A 24,266-nucleotide genomic window follows, 5' to 3' on the forward strand; every position below is an offset into this window, starting at 1 on the left:
GAAATTCTGCCTTCCATTAAAAAAAAGAACATTGCAGATCAGATATAAATTGTGCTTAAATCACACACTGTAGCTTCACTCTTAGAATGTTTTGTGATAGCCAAATATCATGTGTTAAATCACCAATTCCTGCTTCCCCAAAAATGTGACACTTAGTTCCTCTATCAGATATTTGCTTGGGTGTGTGCATTTGTGTGTGTGTGTGTGTGTGTGTATTTGTGTGCCTGTGTGTGTGAGTGATTAGTAAAGAGAAAACATCTTTTCCCACAGCAAGAGAAAAAAGCCTTAGAGAACATTCTGTAAATGCAATTTATTATTAGTATTCTTAATTCCAATGGATGCTGGACCTGACATATCATACCTATCCAGGACTCTGCCACATCAGCCTTCCAGTTGAACTGCTGAAAGGCAACATCATCTTCCAATTGCAACTTCCAAGAAGCTAGTGCCTTGTCAAGAGAAGAAGTCATTTCATTCAGAGCTGCAATCTTAGCAGAAATCTTCTCCTTGTTTTTACTTTCCTCCTGCAACAACAAGGTTTAGGGGAAAAGGAGACAGGTAAAAATACTGATGCATGTCCAGAGCTAGAAGTGTTAATTTCCACAGTACCATTAAGAAGCTTTAATCTCTTTGAGCCTAAATATGTAACTACTGTCTCTAGCACTAGTGTAGTTATTCCATTATTCATTCATCTCTAAAAATGTTTTTTTAAATTTTATTGGTACATTTTAGGTATACAATAAAATGACATTCATAATTGGAGATTTGTACCTTTACATAATATATCTTGATTCTTATTTTTCCCCGTATTCTTCCCTCCCTTCAATCCCTGCACCGTTCCTTATTTACAGAGTCTTTGTTTCTATTTTTCATTTTCTAATGTTAATTCCATTCCCCTCTTTCTTTTCCCCTACCCCTCCCAATTTCCCTTTGCACCATTTCTTCCTATTTCACATTATCAATTATACATTTTGATCCTTATTTACACTTTCAGTTTCTCACATCAGAGAAACTATTCGGTATTTACACATGTGTGTCTTATTTACTTCACTTAAGAGTATCGCCTCAGTGTGCATCCATTTAGCTATGATTGCCTCTACTTTCTCATTCTTTATAGCTGAGTAGTACTTCATTTTATATTTTTTTAAAAATCCACATTTTTCTCTATCCAGTCTCTAGTTGATGGGCAATTGGGCTGCTTCCAAGTTTTAGCTATTAAAAACTGTGCTGCTATGAACATGGGTGCACATATATCACTGTGATATGATTCTTTTAATTCTTTGGGGAAGATACCCAGCAAGGGAATAGCTGGGTCAAATGGGACCTCTAATCCTAGCTCTTTGAGGTATCTCCATACTGATTTCCACAGTGCTTGCACCAATCTACACTCCTACCAACAGTGGTGAAGGGTTCCTTTTTCCCCACAGCCCTGCCAGCATTTGTTATTGGTTGATTTCATGATAGCAGCCATTCTTTCTAGGGTGAGGTGGAATCTCAGCATTGGCATTGTTTTCACTTGCAACTCTCAAATGACCAGTGACGTCGAACATTTTTTCATGTTTATTTGTTATTTCTACCTCTGTCTGAGAAATGTCTGTTCATTTCAGATGCCCATTTTTGGACTGGATCTTTAAATTTGGAAGGTCTGGTTTTTTTAGGTTCTTTATATACTCTAAATAGCGGTCCTTTGTCTGAGGAATAGCTGGTAACAATTTTTTTCCCACATTGTGGGTTGTGTCTTCACACTGTTGGTGGTTTCTCTTGCTGTGCAGAGGCTTTTTAATAGCCTCTTTAATAAATGGTGCTGGGAAAATTGGGTTTCAACTTGCCAAAGATTAAACCTAGACCTATATCTCTCACCATGCACTAAACTAAAATCAAAATGGATTAAAGATCTAAATATTAAAACAGAAACACTAAACCGGTTGGAAGAGAGGTTAGGTAGAACTCTAGAAGACATTGGCATAGGAAAAGATTTCATGAACAAAACTTCAGTTGCACGTGAACTAGCACAAAGAATCAACAAGTGGGATCTCTTCTTATTAAAAAGCTTCTGCATCTCTAAAAATGATACTTCTATTCCAGTATTTAAAGGATTTTATCATGTTTGGCCACATAAATGTGATCTTTGTTGGTGTAAGCATCTCACATTTATGGTGCCATCTCTGCTTTGGGTCTTCATATAGCACTCAGATTAGTGAGGTTTTGTAAGAATAACATTGAAACAAAACAATGATTCTCAAGCTACAATAAGGTTGTTTTTTGGTCTTCCTTTTTGGAGACTTAGAAGGAAATTTCTTCAGATTCTTAAAATACATTTTTTTTTTTTTTTGCCGCAACCAGTGGTAAAATCCACATAGGGCAGTAAGGATATCAACAAAGGATTTAAGGGAATCCTTTAAGGAAATATATGTGTGTGTGTGTGTGTGTGTGTGTGTGTGTGTGTGTATGTGTGTATCTTTAAAAAATACTTTCCATAAAACAGTAATTAAGTAAATAATGAATTGCTGGCAGCAGCAAAAATAAGGCACAGCTTAAAAGAGATTGTTAAAGTTTTAGATATAGTTTTAGCACTACTCAAAAACACTATCTATGATTTTAGCCACTTTTTGTTTTCAGCCATCACTTTCTGAAATGGAAGTTTGACTGGGAAACCCTGGTTGAGCTCACCTTACTCAGGATGTCTTCTCCTTGTGCACACAAATTTTGCACTCGAGTCTCATGAACAGTGAAGTCACTAGCCAAAGCTTCATGCTTCTTTAGCAGGTTCTGCATAAATGAGTCAGTGAAAATCAGAAAGTTCAAGGGTGGAAAATCAGTCTCTACCCACATTCAAGCTCATTGTGATGTTATTCATAAGGATTAATTGAGCTAAAGAGGCAGACCACATGAATGTCCACTTCCTCTGGAACAATTTTACTAAATTCATCTCCCCAAACTCTCCCCTTGTTAAAGAAGAAAATATTACTGGGAAAAAAAAGAAAAGAGTCAAAGGAATACAAGTTTCACTGAATTTAAATTACTATGTGACTTTAAGCTTTTTTGATTCTGGAATGATGGTGCTGATCAAGTTGATATAAAAGGATTTTCCAGTATTGACATTTATACAAGTCTATGTAATACAGCATATATTAAAATATTATGTAACAAGAATATCCTAAACTAATAAGGAGGGAGAAGTAAAAAATGAGGAAGGGAAACATGGAGCTGGCTTTGAATATTACTCCAAATCTTCTTTGCTTTTGAGTACTCTCTGGAAACATAGCATCTGTGTAGCTGGAAGAATGGAAAGAGAATAGTGAAGCATGAAGAGTAATACTTCTCCATCTTCTGCTGCATGTTCCTAAGAAATATCTCACTGCCGCCCACCTTCCACTCTTGACTTTTGCCTCTGTCTTGTCATACAGGCATCTCATTAATATTTTTCCTATATAACTTAGAAATCCAGGCTAGAGGAAGAAACAAAATTTCAATGACTAATATATCTTTTCAAAATCACCACTTGTAAATAAAAGAACTTCTGATGCATGATATTTTGGGGCATTAAAATAAGACAATTACTCCTTTTAAAACAAGATGGGCTACATTATATTTAATGTTCTATCTTTTTGAACAGACTGTAATTAGATGTTAGAAAGGTAAAGTGCATTATAAGAATGAACCCCTGAATTAACCATGTTTTGGGGCATACATCCTGCATTCAATAAAATCTCTTTAACACCTTCACTTTTGTCTTCTATTTCCAAATTTTATATATACAAACATATATGAAGTGAAAAGAGAGATATTAAAACTGATGCCACCAAAATAAAAAGATCATAAGAAATAATAGTGTTACATGTATATGTCAACAAACTGGATAAATTAGAAAATATGGTTGAATTCCTTCAAACATACAATCTGCCAAAAATAAGTCAAGAAGAAATAGTCCAAATAGTCCAATAAGTTATATAGAGATAGAATCAGAAAACAATAACCTCTCAAGAAAATTTAGGACCAGATGACTTCACTGATGAATTCAGTAATAAAACAATCAGGAAAGTTGCAAGACAAAAATCAACTCATAAAAGTCAGTTGCACTTCTATGCATTAATAATGAACTATTGGAAGAGGAAATTAAGAAAACAATTATTTTTATAATTGAATTTAAAATACTTGAAAATGTATTTTGTCAGTGAGGTTAAAAATTGTACACTGACAATCACATAGCATTGATGTAAGAAATTAAAGATACAAACAAATGGAAAGATATCTTGTGTTCATGAATTGGAAGATTTAATATTGTTAAAATGCTGATAGTCCAAATGATCTATAGATTCAATACAATCCTTACAAAAATTCTACTGGCATTTTAACAAATATGGAAAAATCAATTTTAAAATCCATATGGAACCAGAAAAGATGATGAATAGCCAAATTAATCCTGATTATGCTAAAGAAAGAAAGAAAGATCATACTTCATTTTTAAAAAATATATTTCAAAATTCTAGTAATAAAAACAACATAGTACTGGCATAAAGAAATACAGGGCTATGGAATGGAAGAGATATCCCCTAAATGAATCCATGCATATACTTTCAACTGATCTTTTGCAAGTGTCAAAAATACACAGAGGATAAAGGACAATCTCTCTAACAAATGGTTGTGGGAAAATTAAATTCTCATTTGTTGAAAGACAAAGTTGTACTATTCTTATATATAATATCCCCAAATCAACACAAATTAAAGATTTAAACATAAGACCTTAAACTATAAAACTTCTGAAAGAAAATATAGAGAGAATGCTCAATAACATTGGTTTTGGGTACCATCTCAGGAATATCACCCCAAAAGCACAAGCAGCAAAACTAGAAAGTGAGACTACATCAAACTAAATAGTTTTGCACAGCAGAGGAAACAAAGGAGTGAAAAGTTAAGCTACAGAATGCAAATCATTTATCTGACAAGGGAATTATCTCCAAATATATGTAAGAAATTACTTCAAATAAATAAATAAATAAAGCTAATAACTGTTTAAAAATGGGCTAAGGACTGGAATAAAAATGTCTTCATAGACATATAAATGGCACAGTGTTATATGAAAAGTATTCATTCTCATTAGTAAGTAGGGAAGTAAAAATTAAACCACAATGAGATATTACTTCATACCTGCATGATGGCTATTAACAAATAATGAAAGACAACAAGTGTTAGTGAGGATGTGGAGAAATTAGAACACTGATATGCTGTTGGTGAAAATGTAAAATGATGTCGCTGCTATGAAAAACTATTGATGTTTCTTGAAAAATTGCAAATAGAACTACCAAATGATCCAGAAATCTTAATTCTGAGTATTTATCTAAAAATATTGAAATATTGACAAGATATTAGCAGTAGTGACAGTTAGGGTGGAGTTTCAACTTGACTGGCTTTTGGATCCACCCCCGGGAATGGTGGAGCACACTTCTATGTGTGTCTAGCTGGCTCATGGCCTTGGTCCCTCACCCCTACTTCTCAGGCACTGTTCTCTTGCTCTGTTTCCCAGCTGCCAAGAACTAAGCAGCTTTGCTCTACCATGTCCTTCCACTGTGAGGTTTCTGCCTTGGAGCCTGCTGATAATACACAGAATCTTCTGAAACCATGAGCTAATTTTTTTTTCTTCTTTTAAGTTGTGGGTGTTGGATTTTGTGTCTTACCAATGGGAGAGCTGATTAATACAGCACTCCTATGTTCAATGAAGCACTATTCATAATAGACAAAATGTGAAAGCAATTTGAATGTCCATTGTCCACTGACAGATGAATGGATAAAGAAAATGTGGTATATATGTACACTGGAATATAGTTCAGCCTCATAGAAGAAGAAAGTTAGCAATATGTGACAACATAGATAGATCTTGAGGGCATTATACAATACTAAGTGGAATAAATCAGTTATATAGAGACAAATACTGCATAATTTTATTTATATAAGACAAATTTATAGAAGAGTGAAATTGCAATTACAGGAGACTAAGCAGAGGGGAAAATGAAATGTTACTAATTATTAGACATAAATTTAGTCAAATAAGAATAAGGTCTGGAGATCTGATCTATAGCCTTATATCCACAACCAGAAATAGTGTGTTGAATACTTAAAAACTTCCTAAGATAACATATCTCATGTTAAATATTTTTATGAAAACAAATCAAAGCAAGTCATCCACCTAGAAAATGTTTAAATGACCTAAAGAAGCATTTCATTGCAAAGAACATACAGGTGTCAAACACAAAAAGTACAAAATAGCATTACCTGCTAGGGATATCCACATTAAAACTACAATAAGGGATCATTACACACTTATCACAACCACTACATTAAAAATAGTGACAATATAAAATATGACCAAAGATATGGAGAAATGTTGTCACACAAGCATTGGTGGAGGGATTACAAAATGTTACAGACACTCTGGAAAAAGGTTAGTGTTTCTTTTAAACTAAATAAGTGGTTGATATATGGCCCAGCAACTGGAATCCTGAAAATTTGTCCCAGAGAAATACAGGCTTATTCTTGAATGAGAATTGTTACATGAATATTCATAGTAGCCTTTTTCCAAAATGGCCACAAAGTGGAAACATCCTATATGTTTTTACAAAAAGTGAGTGATCGGGCTGGGGATTTAGCTCAGTGGCACCGCGCCTGCCTCGCAAGTGCAAGGTCCTGAGTTTGATCCCCGGTACCTCAAAAAGAAAAAGAGTGATTAAATTCTGGTGTGCTCATACTATGATACTATCAGTAATGAAAAGGAATGAACTCTTGTTATATACAAGGACCTGAATTAATCACCCAAATACCAGGCTGAGTGAAAAGACCAATCTAAAATATTATGTGTTCTATGATTTCATTCACATTCTTAAAATGACAAAATTACAGAAATACAAAAATGGTTAGTTGTTGCCAAGGAATAAGAATAGGATAAGGGCAAGAGAAAGAAGATGTGGCTATAAAAGAGCAACAGGAGAGATCATCAAGGTGATGGTCACATTCTGAATCTTAACAGTGCCACTATCCTGGTTATGATATTATATTACAGTTTTCTTGATGTTACCATTGAAAAAAACTTGGTAAGGATCTCTCTGTTACTTCTTAAAAATGCATGTGAATCTGTAATTTCCACAATAAAAAGTTTAATTTTTTTAAAAAGTCTTTGAGAATATTTGATACAAGGCCTCTAAATGCTTAAACATATGCAGTGGTGGCATGCACATGTTCCAAAAGACTTTTCCAAGTAAGAGAAGTCAATAATTTGAAATACATGCCAATTAAATGTTAAGCTTTCATTCACAAGTCTAAGTCGTTTCTATGTCATCAAATAAAAGTGGATTAATCTCCACAGGAGTCCACAGTAAATCCTCAATTTTTAAGGCTATTAGGCACAGTTCTGAAAGTCCTAAGAACATTATTATTTTGTAATCACTCTTTTAAAATCTATATTAACTCAAGATCATACTGCAAACTTGTTCATTTCTTTATTGGGAAACCCAATCCTCATTTAAAAGAGTACCTTTAACCTATTGAACTATTCTGTCCAATAGACACACTAAAATTATTCTTCTACTAAAATTATATATTCTGGAAACTGTAATCAATGTTTACACATAGGAGGAATCTTTCTCAAATAGATATAATATTAGGATTTGAAAAACTATTTGGAAAAATCTATAACCTGTAAGGACTCTAATGTGTAAGAAAAGGCCTTAACCATGCTGTTTAGGTTATGGACCACAGATGAATTAAGATTTGAGTTCTGGCTTCCTGCCTGATTGTTCCTATAACCTTGGCCAATTCAATTATGTCTTTGGACCTTGATATTTCATTTTTAAAATTGGCAGAATTGTCCATATTTCACTCATCTCATTCTCCCACCAGGAGAAAGTTTCTAATTGTATAGATGAAAATATCACCTGCTTAAGAAAAGATTCAAATTAAAGAGACGAAATTGGACCCATCCTTCCTGTTCCTCACCTGAGTAGCAGTCAGTGTGTCTCCAGAATCTCCTCGGGCAACCATAGCTTCCTTCTCCCCGACCCACACTTCTTCCTCCTCTGCATTCTCCATGAACTGCATGTACTGCAGAGACTCTTCCAGATGAAGGCCTCTGCAGTAGGGTGATTAGCCAGGTAAGGGTAAGAAGGTGCTGATAAGCAGAGGAGCTACAGCAGGGCGGTTCAATCTCAACAAAGCCCACCAAGGAGTCTCACAAGGCAGTCATAGCTGAACTAGATCACAGGACAATCTGTTATGCGCCTACTACTGGTCAGTGGTATAGATCTCCTGTGAAACAGTGGAGACTCCTGCCCTAGAAATTCATTTGGGGCCATCACTTACTCATTAAGAGATTTTACTGAAGAAAGAAAACCCCACCAAACCAAAAAGAAATGCTAAGACTTCAAAGTTGGAGACTATAAGCACTGAGGCCTTGTCTCTATGGGGAGCATCACCTTTCTTCTTATATGATAAAGATATCACAAAAATAAAGGCTCCTTCTTGTTCCTCAGGAAAAAACATCTTCCTACTGCCAACCAGACGTGGGATTCTAGACAGAAATTGTTTTATATGCTATATGGCTCCGTGGTTCAATTTATCTATATGGCTGCAAGGAAGAACAGTATGCTTCCACTGTTTTGTTACAAAGAGGTGCACATGATATTAAAACTGGGGCAATGGTGAAACAGATAAGTGGGTAATAGCCTGATATGTAGGATAACACATGTATGAAATAATGGTATAAGATAGCTGCAGTTCAGTGCAGGAGGAAAGCATTTCAGAACAGAGACAGTGATTATTTCTGTTTAGGTGAAATGAGAAGCTTCATGGAAACCTTAGTTTTTGGATCAGGGATTTATAAGATAGATAGGCACTTAGGGTGAGCAGTCAATGCTAAAGCAGGCCCTGAAGAATCTTCCCAACACTGACCAATACACAAATCCAAAGAAGATAACTGGGCTTTTTATCCCCCCACTCACCGAGCATTGGCCAACTCTTTGAGCTTCTCCCAGTGTTCAACAAACTGAGCCATCCGCTCCTGGATCTCTTGTTGTCCCACAGCAGCCTTGTCTTTCAAGCTTTCTGCCATACCCAGAACATTCTGAAGAACAAATCCCCATCGTGTCTCATCATCCCACAATCTCTCCCCATTCAGCTATTATCCCTGGCAAAGTACCTAGTCCTACCTACTCTTTAGAACATGTATAAAGTCCATGGGACATGAGATGGTTCAGGAAATTCTGAGAGGAGAAAGAAAGCTGCAGCAAGATCTATCATGCTAAACACTCCCAGGTATGTTGGCAAATATCTCAGCACTTATATACTAGGCTATACCTCATGATCTACTTTACAAATTGTTCATGGTCACACTGGGACTGCCATATCAGAATGAGAGTCACCTTCACCCCGTAAGGATCAAATACAGCTTTCTCAGTTGTCCCAACCAACATTTCAACTATTAGTGACTACCCAGTGGTGTCAGAGGTGCTCCTTCCGGGGAAGAACATGGTTTTCTGTCCAGAATCTCCTATTTAAAGGGGACAAAATATGGATGAGTGAGGAACACTTGTGGTTGTGACTAGCTCGCTGTGACTGTTGCATGCTACTTTCACATTTTGTGGTGTCATCTATGTGACTAAAATACAAGGGATTTGTATTCAGTTATTTATATTTCTTCAGGTCTGATATTCTATTTCTACCTGGACAGCAGATTCATGGGCCACCAGTTCCCCCTCTAGGCGTTTGTGCTTTTTCATTAAGTTCTGAACACTCTGAAGATCTTTGCCATAATCCTGGGAGCTCACTCCTAACAACTTCTCCCTGGGACCGAGAGGAAAAAAACAAAAAATGAAAATTTGGAATTTAGACATCTGAGGTCATCAGAAAGCAGCAATTTTCTAAGAGTATGTATGCGGAGAGATGGTAAGTTCTGGAACGCCGTGGTGCCAAAACCAAAATGATAAGTAGTGGCAGAAGCTTTCAGAAAAAGATCTAACTTATGCTAGTACAATTTAAAATAAGCTTATCTCAACCATTGTAGAGCTGTAACCATATTTCCATCAATCCCTATTTCCTGAGCATTTCATTCACTCAAGAACAAACAATAATGTTTCTCTTTTCAAAGAATGTAAAAACTATATGACTTTGTGGCTTTTATTATTTTGTCTAGTAATATCAATAATCTTTAGCTAGAATGGATATAAAGTTAGTGTTATTGGAGTCATGGCAGTTTGGATGGCTCCAAGTATAAAATGTTTGAATGTTACTGCATCTTGGCCTTTTGGCTAAGATCAAGTGTAAAATGTTTGAATATCATCATGAAGGACAAAAACTGCAGAGACAACATTATGCTACTTTATGATTTCTGGGGTTCTGGAAATGTCCCAAGTATTGTTATATCAACTATGCTTCCCTCTAAATTGTCTCATTACTCACAAAAATGAGTATATTTGTAGAAAAGAAACATGATGAGACAGTTTAAATGAGAAGTGGGCAAACACTTTGATTTGCTAAAATTTTCCCATATTATTGTAGCAAAAATTGTATTTATACGAAAACATGAGAGACACTGTATAACATTCTCTACCTTTTGTCCAAGTCAGTGTCATATAAGTTACACTGGATATGGAAATAATAATGACAATGTCCTTATCATCTGGGTAAGCTCTAAGTGCCTAGCTGTCTCTGTATTACACATTCCATGAACAATGCAGAGCAAACATCTATAGCCTCTGAATTTTTTTCTAGCAGTGCTCCCCAGTCCATCCACACTTGTCTTACTCTGCCTGCATCCAGTGAAGAAATTTGAAAAAAATTTTTCTTTACTTTAGACCAAGAAAAGTATAACTTAAAAGTTACACCAACTTCAAAAAAATAATGACAGGAAAGGGCTTTTGGGTTGCTGTCTGTCCAGCCCCTCCCAGCACAGAGGAAGGGGCTTCTGGGCCACTGTCCATCCCGCCACTCCTGGCCCAGAGGTAGGAGCTTCTGAGCCACTGTCCCACTGCTCCTGGTAAAGAGGAAGGGGCTTCTGGGCCACCATCCCTCCCGCCACTCTTGGCTCAGAGGAAAGGGCTTTTGGGTCACTGTCCATCCATAGGCTCCCGGCCCAGAGGACGGGGCTTCCAGGCCTACATCCATCCCACTGCTCCCAGCCCAGAGGTAGGGGCTACTGAGCCAGCGTCCCAGTGCCCCTGGTCCAGAGGAGGGGTTTCCAGGCCACCATCCTTCCCACCACTCCTGGCTTCTGTCCCAGCTCTCCCAGCTCAGAGGAGGTGAGCCACTCAGGTGCCAAAAGCAACCACCTCAACCACCCACCCCTCCCCCACACCCCATCGAAATGAGAAGACACGTAAATAAGTCTCAAAACCAGACTTCCACATCACCTACAGCAACCCCAAAGGGAAATGAGATGGAACACTCTGATACTCAACCACCTGGACCCACTGAACTGGCAACAAAAGGGAATCTGGAAAAAATGAAATCAGAAATAATTTCTTAGATAACAGGAGAGATTGTGCTCCTAGTGCAAGACATGATTAATAAATCTAGAGAGGAGCTGAGGAACATGATGGAATCCAGCATAAGAAATAAATGGACTCCATAAAACAGATGCAAATAGATTTCGAGGAGATAAAAAATTCCATTGAAACTCTACACAGCAGAATGAGCCAATGTGAGGGCAGAATTTCAGATATAGAAGATAAGATTGTAATTAATGACCAGGAAAAGAAAAATTGCTTCAAAATTATAAGGGAACAGGAGAAATCAATCCAGCAGCTGCTAGACAATGCAAAGAAGAAAAACATAAGACTGATTGGAGTCAAAGAAGAAACAGGAGAGAGTGGAAATGACATAAAAAATCTCTTCACAGAAGTAATGGCAGAAAACTTCCCAAGCAGGGGAAAAGAGCTTAACATACAGATAAGTGAGGCATATAGGACTCCAAATAGCCTTAATCAAAAAAAATCTACACATCGGCATATAACTGTTAAGATTCCAGAAACTCAACAGAAGAAAAAAGTTCTACAAGCAGTTAGAGAAAAGAAACAAATCACATACAAAGGAAAGCCCATCAGTATCACAGCACACTTCTCAACACAAACCATCAAGGCAAGAAGACCTTGGAGTGATGTATTCCAAGCCCTAAAGGAAAACAGCCTCGAACACAGATTGATGTACCTTGCAAAACTATCTTTCAAAATTGATGGAGAAATAAGATACTTTCATGACAAAGAGCAACTTAGGAACTTCATGAATTCCAAACCAGCACTCCAAAGAATTTTAAAAAATATCCTAGGAACAGACATTGAGGATCAAAACCCCAGGAAGCAAAGCAGAATGAAACCATCTGGCATGACAAGAAATTAAATGCAAAGGGGGAGAACCTGACAAAAAGAAAACGTCATGGCAATGGCAAATCAATACATTTCAGTGATAACAATCAACATTAATGGTCTCAATTCACCAATCAAAAGAAATAGACTGGCAGAATGGGTCAAGAAGCAAAATCCAACAATATGCTGCATACAAGAAACACACTTAATTCAAACTGAAACTCATAGACTGAAAGTGAAAGGGTGGAAAACAATACTCCATGAGACAGGAACCCGAAAAAAAGCAGGAGTAGCTATCCTCTTAGCAGATCAAGTAGATTTCAAACCAACACTAATTAAGAGAGATGAAGAAGGACACTACATCCTTGTAAAGGGAAGAATCCAAGAGGAAGAGATGACAATCATAAATATCTATGCACCAAACACTAGTGCACCCAACTATATAAAACAAATACTAACAGACATGAAAAGTCATATATGCACTAATACAATTGTAGTGAGGGACCTCAGCACCCCACTGTCACAAATAGATAGATCAACTAGACAAAAAATAAGTAATGAAATACTAGAACTCAATTGAACTCTTGAACAAATGAACTTAACAGATATTTACAGAGTCTTCCACCCCACAAAATAAGAATACACGTTCTTCTCAGCTGCACATGGGTCATTCTCCAAAATAGACCACATACTCACACAAAGAACATGTTTAAGTAAGTGCAAAGGAATTGAAGTTAACACCTGTATATTATCAGACCACAGTGAAATTGGAGATCCATAGCAAAACAAACTGGAAAAATTTCATAAACACGTGGAAACTGAACAACACACTTCTGAATAACCAATGGGTCACAGAGGAAATTAAAGAAGAAATCAGATAGTTCCTTCAATTAAAGGACAATGACAATACAACATATCAGAATCTGTGGGACACAATGAAAGCAGTCTTATGAGGGAAATTCATAGCAGTGAATGTGCATATTAGCAAAACAGAGTGAGCCCAATTCAACAACCTGATGCTGCACCTCAAGCTTCTAGAAAAAGAAGAGCAGAACAAAGCAAAAGCTCATACAAGGGAGGAAGTTATAAAGATCAGGGGAGAAATCAATGCAATGGAGACTAAGAGAATGATACAAAAAAATCAATGAAGCCAAGAGTTGGTTCTTCGAAAGTATCAACAAAATGGAAAAATCCTTAGCCATCCTTCTCAGAAAAAGGAAAGAAAAGGCCCAAATCCATGCAACTAGGAATGGAAAGGGTGAAATTACAACAGACCCAGCAGAAATCCAGAGGATCATCAATACCTACTTCCAGAACCTATATGCCAATAAAATGGAAAACACAGAAGAAATGGGCAGATTCCTAGATACATATGAATTACCAAAGTTGAATGAAGAAGACCTAAAAATTCTAAACAACCCAATATCAACCAATGAAATTGAAAATGTAATTAAAATCTTATTAACTAAGAAAAGCCCGGGCCCTGATGGCTTCACTGCTGAATTCTACAAGACATTTAGAGATGAACTACTGCCACTACTGTTTAAACTTTTCAATGAAATTGAAAGGGAAGCAATACTCCCAAATTCATTGCTGGAAGCAAGCATCACCTTGATCCCCAAAGCAGAGAAAGACCCAACTGAAAAGGAGAACCATAGGCCAATCCCACTAATGAACATAGATGCAAAAATCCTTAATAAGATACTGGCAAATAGAATGCAGAAGATCATCAAGAAGATCATACACCCTGATCAGATGAGATTCATCCCAGGGACGCAGGGATGGTTCAACATACACAAATCAATCAATGTATACCAATAGAGCCAAGGACAAAAACCATATGATTATCTCCATAGATGCAGAAAAAGCATTTGACAAAATCCAACATGCATTTATGATTAAAACCCTCCAAAAAATTGGAATAGAAGGTCTCTACCTCAAACTGATAAAAGCCATCTATGAAAAACCAACAGCCAACATCATACTAAATGGTCAAAAACTGAAATCCTTTACACTAAAATCAGGAACAAGACAAGGATGTCCACTATCACCACTCTTGATCAATTTGGTTTTGGAAACATTAGCCACGGCAATTAGACAAGAGAAAGAAATAAAAGGAATAAAGATAGGAAATGAAGAAGTCAAATTGTCACTATTTGCAGATGACCTGATACTCTATATACAAGACCCCAAGAACTCCACCAAAAGTCTTCTAGACTTAATAACCAAATTCAGTCAAGTAGCTGGATACAAGGTCAGCACACAAAAATCAATAGCTTTCCTCTACACCAATGACAGACTCACTGAGAGAGAAATAGGGCAAATAATTCCTTTCACAATAGCATCCAGAAAACTGAAATACCTAGGAATCATCCTAATGAAAGAAATCAAAGACCTCTTCTCTGAAAACTATAGCACTCTGAAAAGAGAGATTGAAGATGATATCAGAAAATGGACAGACATGCCCTGCTCCTGGGTAGGAAGGATTAATACAGTGAAAATGTCCATACTTCCAAAACTGCTATACAGATTCAATGCAATCCCAACTGAGATCCCAGCAGCATATTTCATGTACCTTGAGAAAACAATCCAAAAATTCATTTGGAACAAGAAGAGACCCAGAATAGCAAAAGCAATTCTAGGTAACAGAGACTTGGCAGGGGGTATCACAATCCCCAACTTGCAACTATACTACAAAGCTACTGTGATAAAAACAGCATGGTACTGGCAAAGAAACAGACCTGAGGACCAGTGGAACAGATTAGGAGTTGCTGAAATAATGCCAGACACCCTCAGCCATCTCATCTTTGATAAAGGAGCCAAACACCCTCTCTGGAGGAAAGATAGCCTCTTTAGTAAATGGTGCTGGAAAAATTGGGCTTCAACTTGTCAAAGATTAAAACTAGACCTATATCTGTCGCCATGCACTAAACTAAAATCAAAATGGATTAAAGACCTAAATATTAAAATAGAAACACTGAACCAGTTTGAACAGAGGTTAAGCAGAACTCTTGAAGACATGGGTGTAGGAAAAGATTTTATGAACAAAACCTCAGTTGCCCATGAACTAGCACAAACAATCAACAAGGAGGATCTCTTCTTATTAAAAGGCTTCTGCACGGCAAGAGAAACCACCAGCAATGTGAAGAGACAACCCACAATGTGGGAAAAAATCTTCACCTGCTTTTCCTCAGACAAAGGTCTACTATCTGGAATCTATAAAGAATTAAAAAAGATCAGACCTCCCAAATTTAAAGACCCAGTCCGAAAATGGGCTTCTGAAATGAACAGACATTTCTCAGACAAAGAAGTAGAAATAGCAAATAAATACATGAAAAAATGTTCAACATCACTGGTCATTCGAGAGATGCAAATGCACACAACACTGAGATTCCACCTCACTCCAGAAAGAATGGCTGCTATCATGAAATCAACCAATAACAAATGCTGGTGAGGCTGTGGGGAAAGAGGTACCCTGCTCCACTGCTGGTGGGAGTGTAGACTGGTGCAACCACTGTGGAAATCAGTATGGAGATACCTCAACGAACTAGGACTGGAAGTCCCATTTGACCCCGTTATTCCCCTGCTGGGGATCTTCCCCAAAGAATTAAAAGAATCATACCACAGTGATATATATGCACCTATATTCATAGAAGCATAGTTTTTGATAGCTAAAACTTGGAGACAGCCCAAATGCCCATCGACTAGAGACTAGATAAAGAAGATGTGGTTTTTTTATGAAATGAAGTACTACTTAGTCATAAAAAGTGAGCAATTAGAGACATTTATAGCTAAATGGATGCACATTGAGGTGATACTCTTAAGTGGAATAAATAGGACACATGTATAAATACTGAATAGTTTCTCTGGTTGAGAAACTGAAAGTGTAAATAAGGACTAAAACATATAATAGTTAATGTGAAAATAGGAAGAAAAGGGGCAAAGGGGAAGGAAGTGGGAGGGGTAGGGGAAAGGAAAGAAGAGAATGGAATTAATATGAGAAAATGGAAAAATAGGAACAAAATCTTTGTAAATAGGGAGGAATGGAGGGGTTTAAGGGAGGGTTGGGCAAGGGTGAAAAATAAGAACCAAGAGAGATTATGTAAAGGTGCAAATTTCCAATGATGAATGTCATTATATTGTATACCTAAAATGTACCAATGATTAGAATGAATAATTGATAATGCAAAATAGGAAGAAAACGTCCAAAGGAGTAGGGTTAGTGGGAGGGGTAGGGGAAAGGAAAGAAGGGAAAGGAAAAATGATGAGAAATGGAAAAAATGGAAATAAAGTTTTTGTAAATAGGGAAGGGTGGAGGGGGTGAAGGGAGGGCTAGGATTGGGGAAAAAATAAGAACCAAGATGCATCATGTAAATGTACAAGTTCCCAATAAGAAATGTAAATGTGTTGTATACCTACAATGTACCAATAAAAGAATTCAAGAAAAAGAAAAGAAATAATGACATATCTCATTTTAGCATATATTAGAACATGTTTGATGTATTGCTTCTAATCTCTTGGATTATTCACATACTGAGTTGGTGATACATACTCTATCCACGACTCCTCATCATCTAGGTCCTGAAAGAACTGGAACAAGGCATAGTCTACTTTCAGTTTCTCATGGTGTGCAGCTGCCATGTCTTGGACACTCTCAAAGCGTTCATTGATACTCTTCTCTTTCTTTTTTATCTGGTCAATGTTGAAAGTTCCACTGGAGACCAGATCCTGAGCCAAATTATTCAGGTCCTCAAGTGCATCCTAGAAAGGCCCAGTGTACTCAGTGAATGGTATAATACATGTATTACACAGACTTCAGACTTTAATCTGTACTGCTTCTGGTTTAAAGCTCAGGCCAAGTAGATTGTTTCTGAAGATACTGAATTTGAGGTTATATAGTGTTATGTGTTTTATACAGTATAATGTGTTCAGGTTGAATAAAAGCCAGATCAGAAAGCAATTAAGAGGGCATGAGTACATTATTCAACTGTACATTATTTAACTGTACATTATTCAAACTGTACATTTACTCTGATGTTGGTACCTGTATTTTCTTGCTCTCCCCAACCAGAAAATAAGATCTTGGTGAGCAATCACTTGTCCTCATGAAGGACTGCCTGGCTTCATAGTACTGAATTTTATAGTTACTGATTGATTAAAATATTCAACAAGAACTATTGTATTGGAAAATTTCTAGGCTGGCCACTAAATACACACTGCTTCTTCTATGTCTATTCCCATTCCCAGCACTTCCACCCCAGTTATGTAATAGGAAATAGCACCAAGTCCTGAAGCCTCAAGCCTAGAAAGCATTTGACTTCTCACCTTTTCTGTATTTATCTGTATTAACAAATACAACAGATTCTATACAGCTCCCCAGTATGAATTTAGCACCTAATGGTATTTTTGTCACTGATTCCAGGGCAACCTTTTGGTTGACATTTGCTTTCAACTGGTCCTTCAAAGGACTTCCAGAGTGTGTATGTAGTTCAAATTCATTGCACATACCCCCATTTAATTTTATTTTTTTCTCTAATTTTGTAATATTAAACTTCTATTTTTTTCAGAGTTCATATCAAATATAAAGCTTTGGAAAAGAGTAAGTTTATATACATGCATTAGTAAAAAGATAAACAAGACAGCTTTCAGATTGCACTTCTTGAAATCGTATTCAACAGTTTAGTGACAATCAACAATAATTATTATATTGGCTTTGCAGCTGTTGGGTTGAATTTGACCCAGCTTAAAGGACTCTTGGTTGAGAAGGAGCATCAAAGTCAGTTCTGCAATGCTTTGTATTCAAATGATCACTAAAAAAGGGAAGAGTAAAGTCAGAAACATTTTCACTGGGCCCAGGGCAGTGGGAGTCCAGAACTACTTACCTTTCGAGCCAACATCTCTGTTTCCAGTAGCTGGTGCTTCTTGAGCAGGTTTCCTGCTGAAGCTAAGTCCTTGGCCTGATCTTTCATAGCCAACAATGTCTCTGCCTGGGAATGGAGAGATAAGCAATAAAACTGATAAATGAGATTGTGTTTAAGGAGAATTAGATTCAGCATCAATGTGCCCAGCCGTCCTCCATGACAGGCCAAGGAAATGACTCATATATAAATTTATTTATTTAATAAGTATCATTAAAGCCCCCTGCTCTCACCGTCTCCAGGCACAATTACCTCTGAGAGCCAGAACTCGAAGTCCCGAATGCCTGTGGTGAACCTCTGTTGGCGACTCGCCTCGTCAAGCTTCTTCCCTTTATCAGTTGTTCTCTCATAGAGGTATTCCCACTGTTCCTTTAGGTCTTGCAGCTGATTCTAACTCAAAGAAAATGAGTCTCATTATGGTCTCTGGGCCCCTGAGTCCTGTGATAACTTGAGAAGATAATGCAGGGTGGGTGTGGATAGAGAAATTAGCCAAACCTTTCTGATAATGAACTGTGATCACAAAATATGATGTGTGTTCAAATAAAAAATTATTTTAGTAAAAGACACATTGCCATTAATTTCCTTCAAAATATTCCTCCTTACTTCAAACACAATTAACTTATCATTCTTGCCACTTTCTGAAGTAGTTCTGGAAGTCCTGTTTTGTAAGGGTCTCAAGTTGTACCATTATGGATACCTCAATGTCCTGCGTCCATTCAAAACTTTTACCTTTCAGGGTCATTTTACTTTGAGGAACAACCAGAAGTTGCATAGTGCCAGACCTAGTGAATAAGGCGGATGAGGATACACTGTAATATTTTTACCAGCCTATCTTTCTATTGGACCGCATTCTGCAAAAGCATTCGCTGTATATTTTTTATCACACCTCATAAAAATACTCAAGAAAGAAGACTTTCAGAACTGTTTTAGAAAGTAGCAAGTGTGTAGGCTACGTGTGTTTGAAATGAGGGGGAGGATTCTGATGGGGATTAGTGGCAATTTGTCTTTTACTGTAATAAGTATTTAAAATGAAAATATTTACCATATTTTACATTTCAGACTAGTTACATGTAATCTAGGAAGTTATATTAAGTGTTGGGTTAAAGGCAAAGTTCAAAAAATTCCTGAGCTGATTATAGGATCTGGCATACAAATGCCAAAAGTTTCTCAGCAGAAAGGACAGAAAATGTAAAACAATCAGGATATGGCTTGGGAATGAAGGTGAAAGCTTTCTTAAATTCCAGGAACTATGATGGAAGTTGTAGGGTCTGAGCATCATTGCTTTCTTCCTCCTTTATGAAGACTATTGACCACAGAGTGTTGCTATATTGTTACCCATGGAACACTAAAAGAGTAAAAGATTTCTCTTCATGTGTCTTAATAGCATGAAATTCATCCTGAGCAGGACCTTTACCTCTACAGTCTCTTCATTGCCATCACATGCCTTTCGCTCAATCAGGGACTTGCCCAGTTCCATGACTCCTTCTACTTCCTGTTCTCGACCAGTGACTTCTTTTTCAAATGTCCTGTGTTTCAGATACTTCCTCTGAAAGCAAAGTAAAAACAATATCTTTTCATTTAAGAAAACAAGACAAGGTAAATTATATTTAAAAGGAAAGATTAACACTATCATAACCAAGGTGTTTGTGACTTCTGTAGGACTTGCCTGTTCCACATTAGACTCAGAAGTCCTGATGGCAGAGAAAGTAGTCTTAATAGTAAAGGATTGGTCAGTATGGGGTGGGATGGGACCTCCAACCAAAAAGCTGGAGTTGGTGAAAATTTCCAAGATTCTTATTTTGAACCTGCCTGTATGTTGGTGGTGTCTTTGTAGGATTCATCACAGGCTGTAGGTAGCATCTCTTCAATCCATTCTTTCAGTTCCTCAAGGTCACGGTAGAATTGTTTCAGGTCAGCCAGATTCCCAAGCTTTTCCCGCTCAGCACTCAGCAGTTCCTTAAGAGCATTCCATCTGGAGGAGGGAGCCAAATCACTCTTTTCCATCCACACTGCCCTCTCCTCTCATGGTCATCTACACAAGTATTTCCATTTTCCAACCTGCCCCATTTCTTTCATATATTCTCATTGTTTTCAGATATAAAATGCAATGGTTAAGGCAAGTAATTTCTAAGGCAATTTTTACGTCTTTTATTCTAAGATGTCAAGATAAGGAATCTAGAAAAGATAAGAACACATACTGTCACCCCCATCACAATACTAGCAAAGAGGCCACTTTTCTACATCTTCCTGTAAAAGGAGGACTGACCTGTCTAGCACTTTTTGGAGACGAGCAGCAATCTCTCGCTTGGCATAGTGGTCATCAGCTATAAGCCGATCAGCAAATTCTTCTAGGTTGGTGATCTTTTCTTCCTGATAAACCAAAACAAAAAATCTCAAATGAATGGAAATTAGGTCATTGGTACAAACCCAGACTCTCCCTAAAGAAGAACAGAGATATCCTTATGGCTTGAGGGGATGATCTGAACAATGAGTAAGTGCCTTAGAGGGAAAGGGATTTTAATTCAGTGAGAGGAGAAACATGTAACAATTATACTGAGATGGGCTACATGCCTGGTAGAGTTTCCTAAATAATGGGCCCTTCTCACGATTATTGTAGAGGGTGAACCCAGCATTAGACAAGATATTGCAACAGATTATACATAAAGTCACTTTTGATTCTAAACCTTTACAATACTGGACTTAAAATAAAGTCCAAATGCCACATATGATTTAAGTAAGCCAGTGCAAATTGTCAAGCTGCTTTTTCTGCTTCAAAGTTGTCTATAAGAAGCAAATGTGAATCACAATACTAATTAGTTACAAAGCCAGAAAAATATAAACGATTTCTGTTAATATTACTAATAGCTATTATTGGAGGTTTATATTAATTATTACCTGGGCAGAGATTGCTGTTTTCAAATCATCTCGTTTCTTCACCAAAGCCTCTAGACTACTTAAGGAATCCTTGTCATCTGATCTCAGGGAATTCTCACGTGCCACCATCCAGCTCTCAACCTGTTCGCAATCTCCTTGGAAGAACTATGGTGGATAAAATCAGAGTTAGATGGTATGTTTACTTCAGGTGGGCAGAGAGAACGGTCTTGTGCCTCTCACAAGACACTACAAAGGATCCTGCAAAGGGTGCTTATATCCTTCCAAGAAACTCTCATGCGATGAATCTTAAGACTTTTATTTTTTTCCTGGTTGAATACTTTGTTTCTATGCAAATTACATCCAATTTTGGAATGCTTTTTCCCATATCCTAAACCTTTTATATATGGACTTGTTATTTCTTTAAACTTCTGTTACACATTATCTATAAGGTAGCTTGTAACATTCCCACACCCTACTTTTAAAAGCTGTAATCATTCCCTTCTTCTTTAGCTTGAAAGCACTTATGTACTTGCTTTATTAACAACAATTTCCTGTATTAGAATGATTTATATACTACATGTCTCATTTCAATACTAGCTTGTACAAGGCCCTGGGTTTAATCCCAAGTACCGCCAAAAAAAACCCCACAAACAAGCAAAAAGAAAAACCAAAACACAAAAAACAGTACAAACAAATCATTCTCTTATTAATGTTTTTGGTACTAGGACCAGCACACAGTAGGTTCTCAATGAAAATCAGTCAGTCTTTTAGGCATTCAGTAAATAACAATCATCTCTATGACCAAGCTAACCACCATCTAATTTATCACTTCTAATAGGGATAAGAGCAGAGAACAGAGTAATGGTCAATTTAGAAAATAGGATACAGTGCCAAATAATCAAGAGACACCCCCGTGTTTATAACACAGTAACCCTAGTATGTTGAGGGCCTGCTATTACCACATAAAAGTTCATGCAAAGAAGAGATTGAGGCTAAATTTGCTTAACTGTTGGGAGTTTTCTGTACCTGCAATTCCAGGCATTGCTCTAGCATCTTTGTGCGGTCTTCCCAAGCTTTCTCCAAATTATCTCTGCTTTGTTGGATAGCTTGAAGCTTTTTCTCAATTTCAGGGCTCTTACTATGCCCACTGTCAATAAGTTGTCTGCCAAACTCTTCTAAGGCCTGAAAGGTGGGGATCTCTGCCTCCATTTCACTATGATGTTCCTGTGCGGAAACAGAAAAAGAGACTAGTGAGGAAAATCCTGTTGAAAAATGTTTAATGAGGGCAGGCTATCAAATCAAGGGATCAGTGGCTGTAGATTTTATTGTATGCATACCTGGTGTCGCTCTAGCAAGATCTCTGTGGCAGTTAAGTCACTCCCCAGCTCCTGTGATGACACCATACCACCCATGACTTTCATCCAATTCTCCAGGTCGCTAGAGAAATAGACATATTGGGATTGGCAAGAAGATCATACAATTGGCTGCAGGACTTTCTACAAATTTCCCATCTAGAATACATTTCCAAAATACGATTTTCCAACTGGTTTTGTATAGTTTATATGTCATATTAGGCTTGCTGTTTTTACTTCAAAACTATTGCTTAATAATAGTTATCCCTTGCATTTGAAAATCCCTTCATATATATTATTTCGTTTAATTTCTAAGGTAATTGTATAAAAGAATTCTGACAATACTTTTACTTCCTTTTTGAAGATGAAGAAGTCAGCTCCGAGAAGGTAAGTAATTTGCTCATGGACAGATCTTTGAAATCCTGGACTCATACATACCCCATTACTTCCATATTCCTGTCCCTTTAAGTGGTTTGGGGAATGTAAAGATTTATCTTACTACAGATTTTCAGGGAAGGCATATCTTTTCTTTTTCTTTTATCCCTAACACAATCCAGTACAACAGTCTGCCCCTCCACACACAAATACACACATATATACAAACATGACGCATAGTATTCGTTAAACCAGTATCTGCTTCCTGATCTTCTCTTAGTAGCAAAGAACTTAAACAAGATAAACTAAGACTTATTCTTCCAGACGGCAGATGTCAACCATGCATTAACTTAAGTTATAGATGATGATAAAATTAAACATGTCATAAAGAATATATCTAAGCTTGTTTGCTTAAAAAGAATCTTAAGCTTTGGGGAAGAGATGTCTTTTTTATAAACTAATTTATTGATATACTCAAGCAACTAATTTATATTGGGTGCCTGCTAAATATCAAACATTGTGAAAAAGATGTTATCTATGCCTTCTAGGAACTCAACTTTAGGTGGGGTGGGGGTAAAGGCAAACAGAACATAGACACTGGTAGCCATTTAAAAAGCTCAAAGCGAAAGTACCATAGAGTGATAAAATAGTGTTAGTATTCCTCAAGGCTGGGAACATTACTGTAATTCTGTAATGTTGAAAGATAAGACTCCATAAGGGGAGAGGAAGCATTTGACCTAGAATCCTAATGATATAAGCATGTATATGATTTTCAGTAATGGGTATGGTTCTATTTATTTATACGTGAAAAACTACAGATTTCTGGAGTTGTTAAATTGGAGGAGGAACTGCTGAGAACAAATGCAATCATTTTGATTATTTCTTAGACCTCCAATTCCAAATGCTTCTCCAAACAGACTGATATGAAGGGCAGAAGTATTCTGCAAAGTGTGTATTTGCAAGGTAAGTTTTTGATTTTGATAATGTCTAGACTGTAGCATGACATTGAAAATTCTTCAGGATTTGGTCTCAACATTCTAAACTTATCTCTTGCTATTTTTCCTTACCACCTCCAACATACAAATCCATGTCCTAGTTCTCCCACTTCATGAACATTTTCTGCTTTTCTTATCCTTGTGATTTCGTTTGCACAGTTGCATTTGTATGAATACTTTTTTTTTTTTTGGTACCGGGGATCGAACTCCGTCCTTGCACTCGCACAGCAGGCAGAGAAACCACTGAGCTAAATCCCCGGCCCTTGTATGAATACTTTTCTCTTGTGTCAACATCCTGACCAATAAAGAATAAAATGCTACTTTATGTATGATGTATCACCTGCTTCTCTCTCTATGGATTCCCACTGTTGTTGGTTTAAAATATGTGGTTTGCTATGTTTCACCATG

The 24,266-nt window shown here is 37.0% G+C and overlaps 1 protein-coding gene across 1 annotated transcript in view; it reads right to left on the reverse strand.

The window, feature by feature from the left end:
- Spta1 (spectrin alpha, erythrocytic 1) overlaps positions 1-24,266 on the reverse strand; it is a 77,562-nt gene that overhangs the window by 14,746 nt on the left and 38,550 nt on the right. The window contains exons 29-42 of the mRNA XM_013077556.3: positions 22,474-22,573; positions 22,163-22,360; positions 21,158-21,301; positions 20,529-20,632; positions 20,072-20,234; positions 19,677-19,808; positions 18,515-18,652; positions 18,227-18,331; positions 16,897-17,105; positions 9,708-9,828; positions 8,988-9,109; positions 7,987-8,119; positions 2,671-2,769; positions 362-524 (exon numbers count right to left, since the gene is read on the reverse strand). Of these exons, the coding sequence (XP_012933010.2) occupies positions 362-524; positions 2,671-2,769; positions 7,987-8,119; positions 8,988-9,109; positions 9,708-9,828; positions 16,897-17,105; positions 18,227-18,331; positions 18,515-18,652; positions 19,677-19,808; positions 20,072-20,234; positions 20,529-20,632; positions 21,158-21,301; positions 22,163-22,360; positions 22,474-22,573 (1,931 nt within the window). The remainder of the gene's footprint in view (positions 1-361; positions 525-2,670; positions 2,770-7,986; positions 8,120-8,987; positions 9,110-9,707; positions 9,829-16,896; positions 17,106-18,226; positions 18,332-18,514; positions 18,653-19,676; positions 19,809-20,071; positions 20,235-20,528; positions 20,633-21,157; positions 21,302-22,162; positions 22,361-22,473; positions 22,574-24,266) is intronic.

The sequence above is a fragment of the Heterocephalus glaber genome, unplaced genomic scaffold (assembly GCF_053883595.1).
Source record: "Heterocephalus glaber isolate CG9 unplaced genomic scaffold, H.glaber_assembly_v1.0 deba00001561, whole genome shotgun sequence".
In the NCBI taxonomy this organism is placed as follows: Eukaryota; Metazoa; Chordata; class Mammalia; order Rodentia; family Bathyergidae; genus Heterocephalus; species Heterocephalus glaber.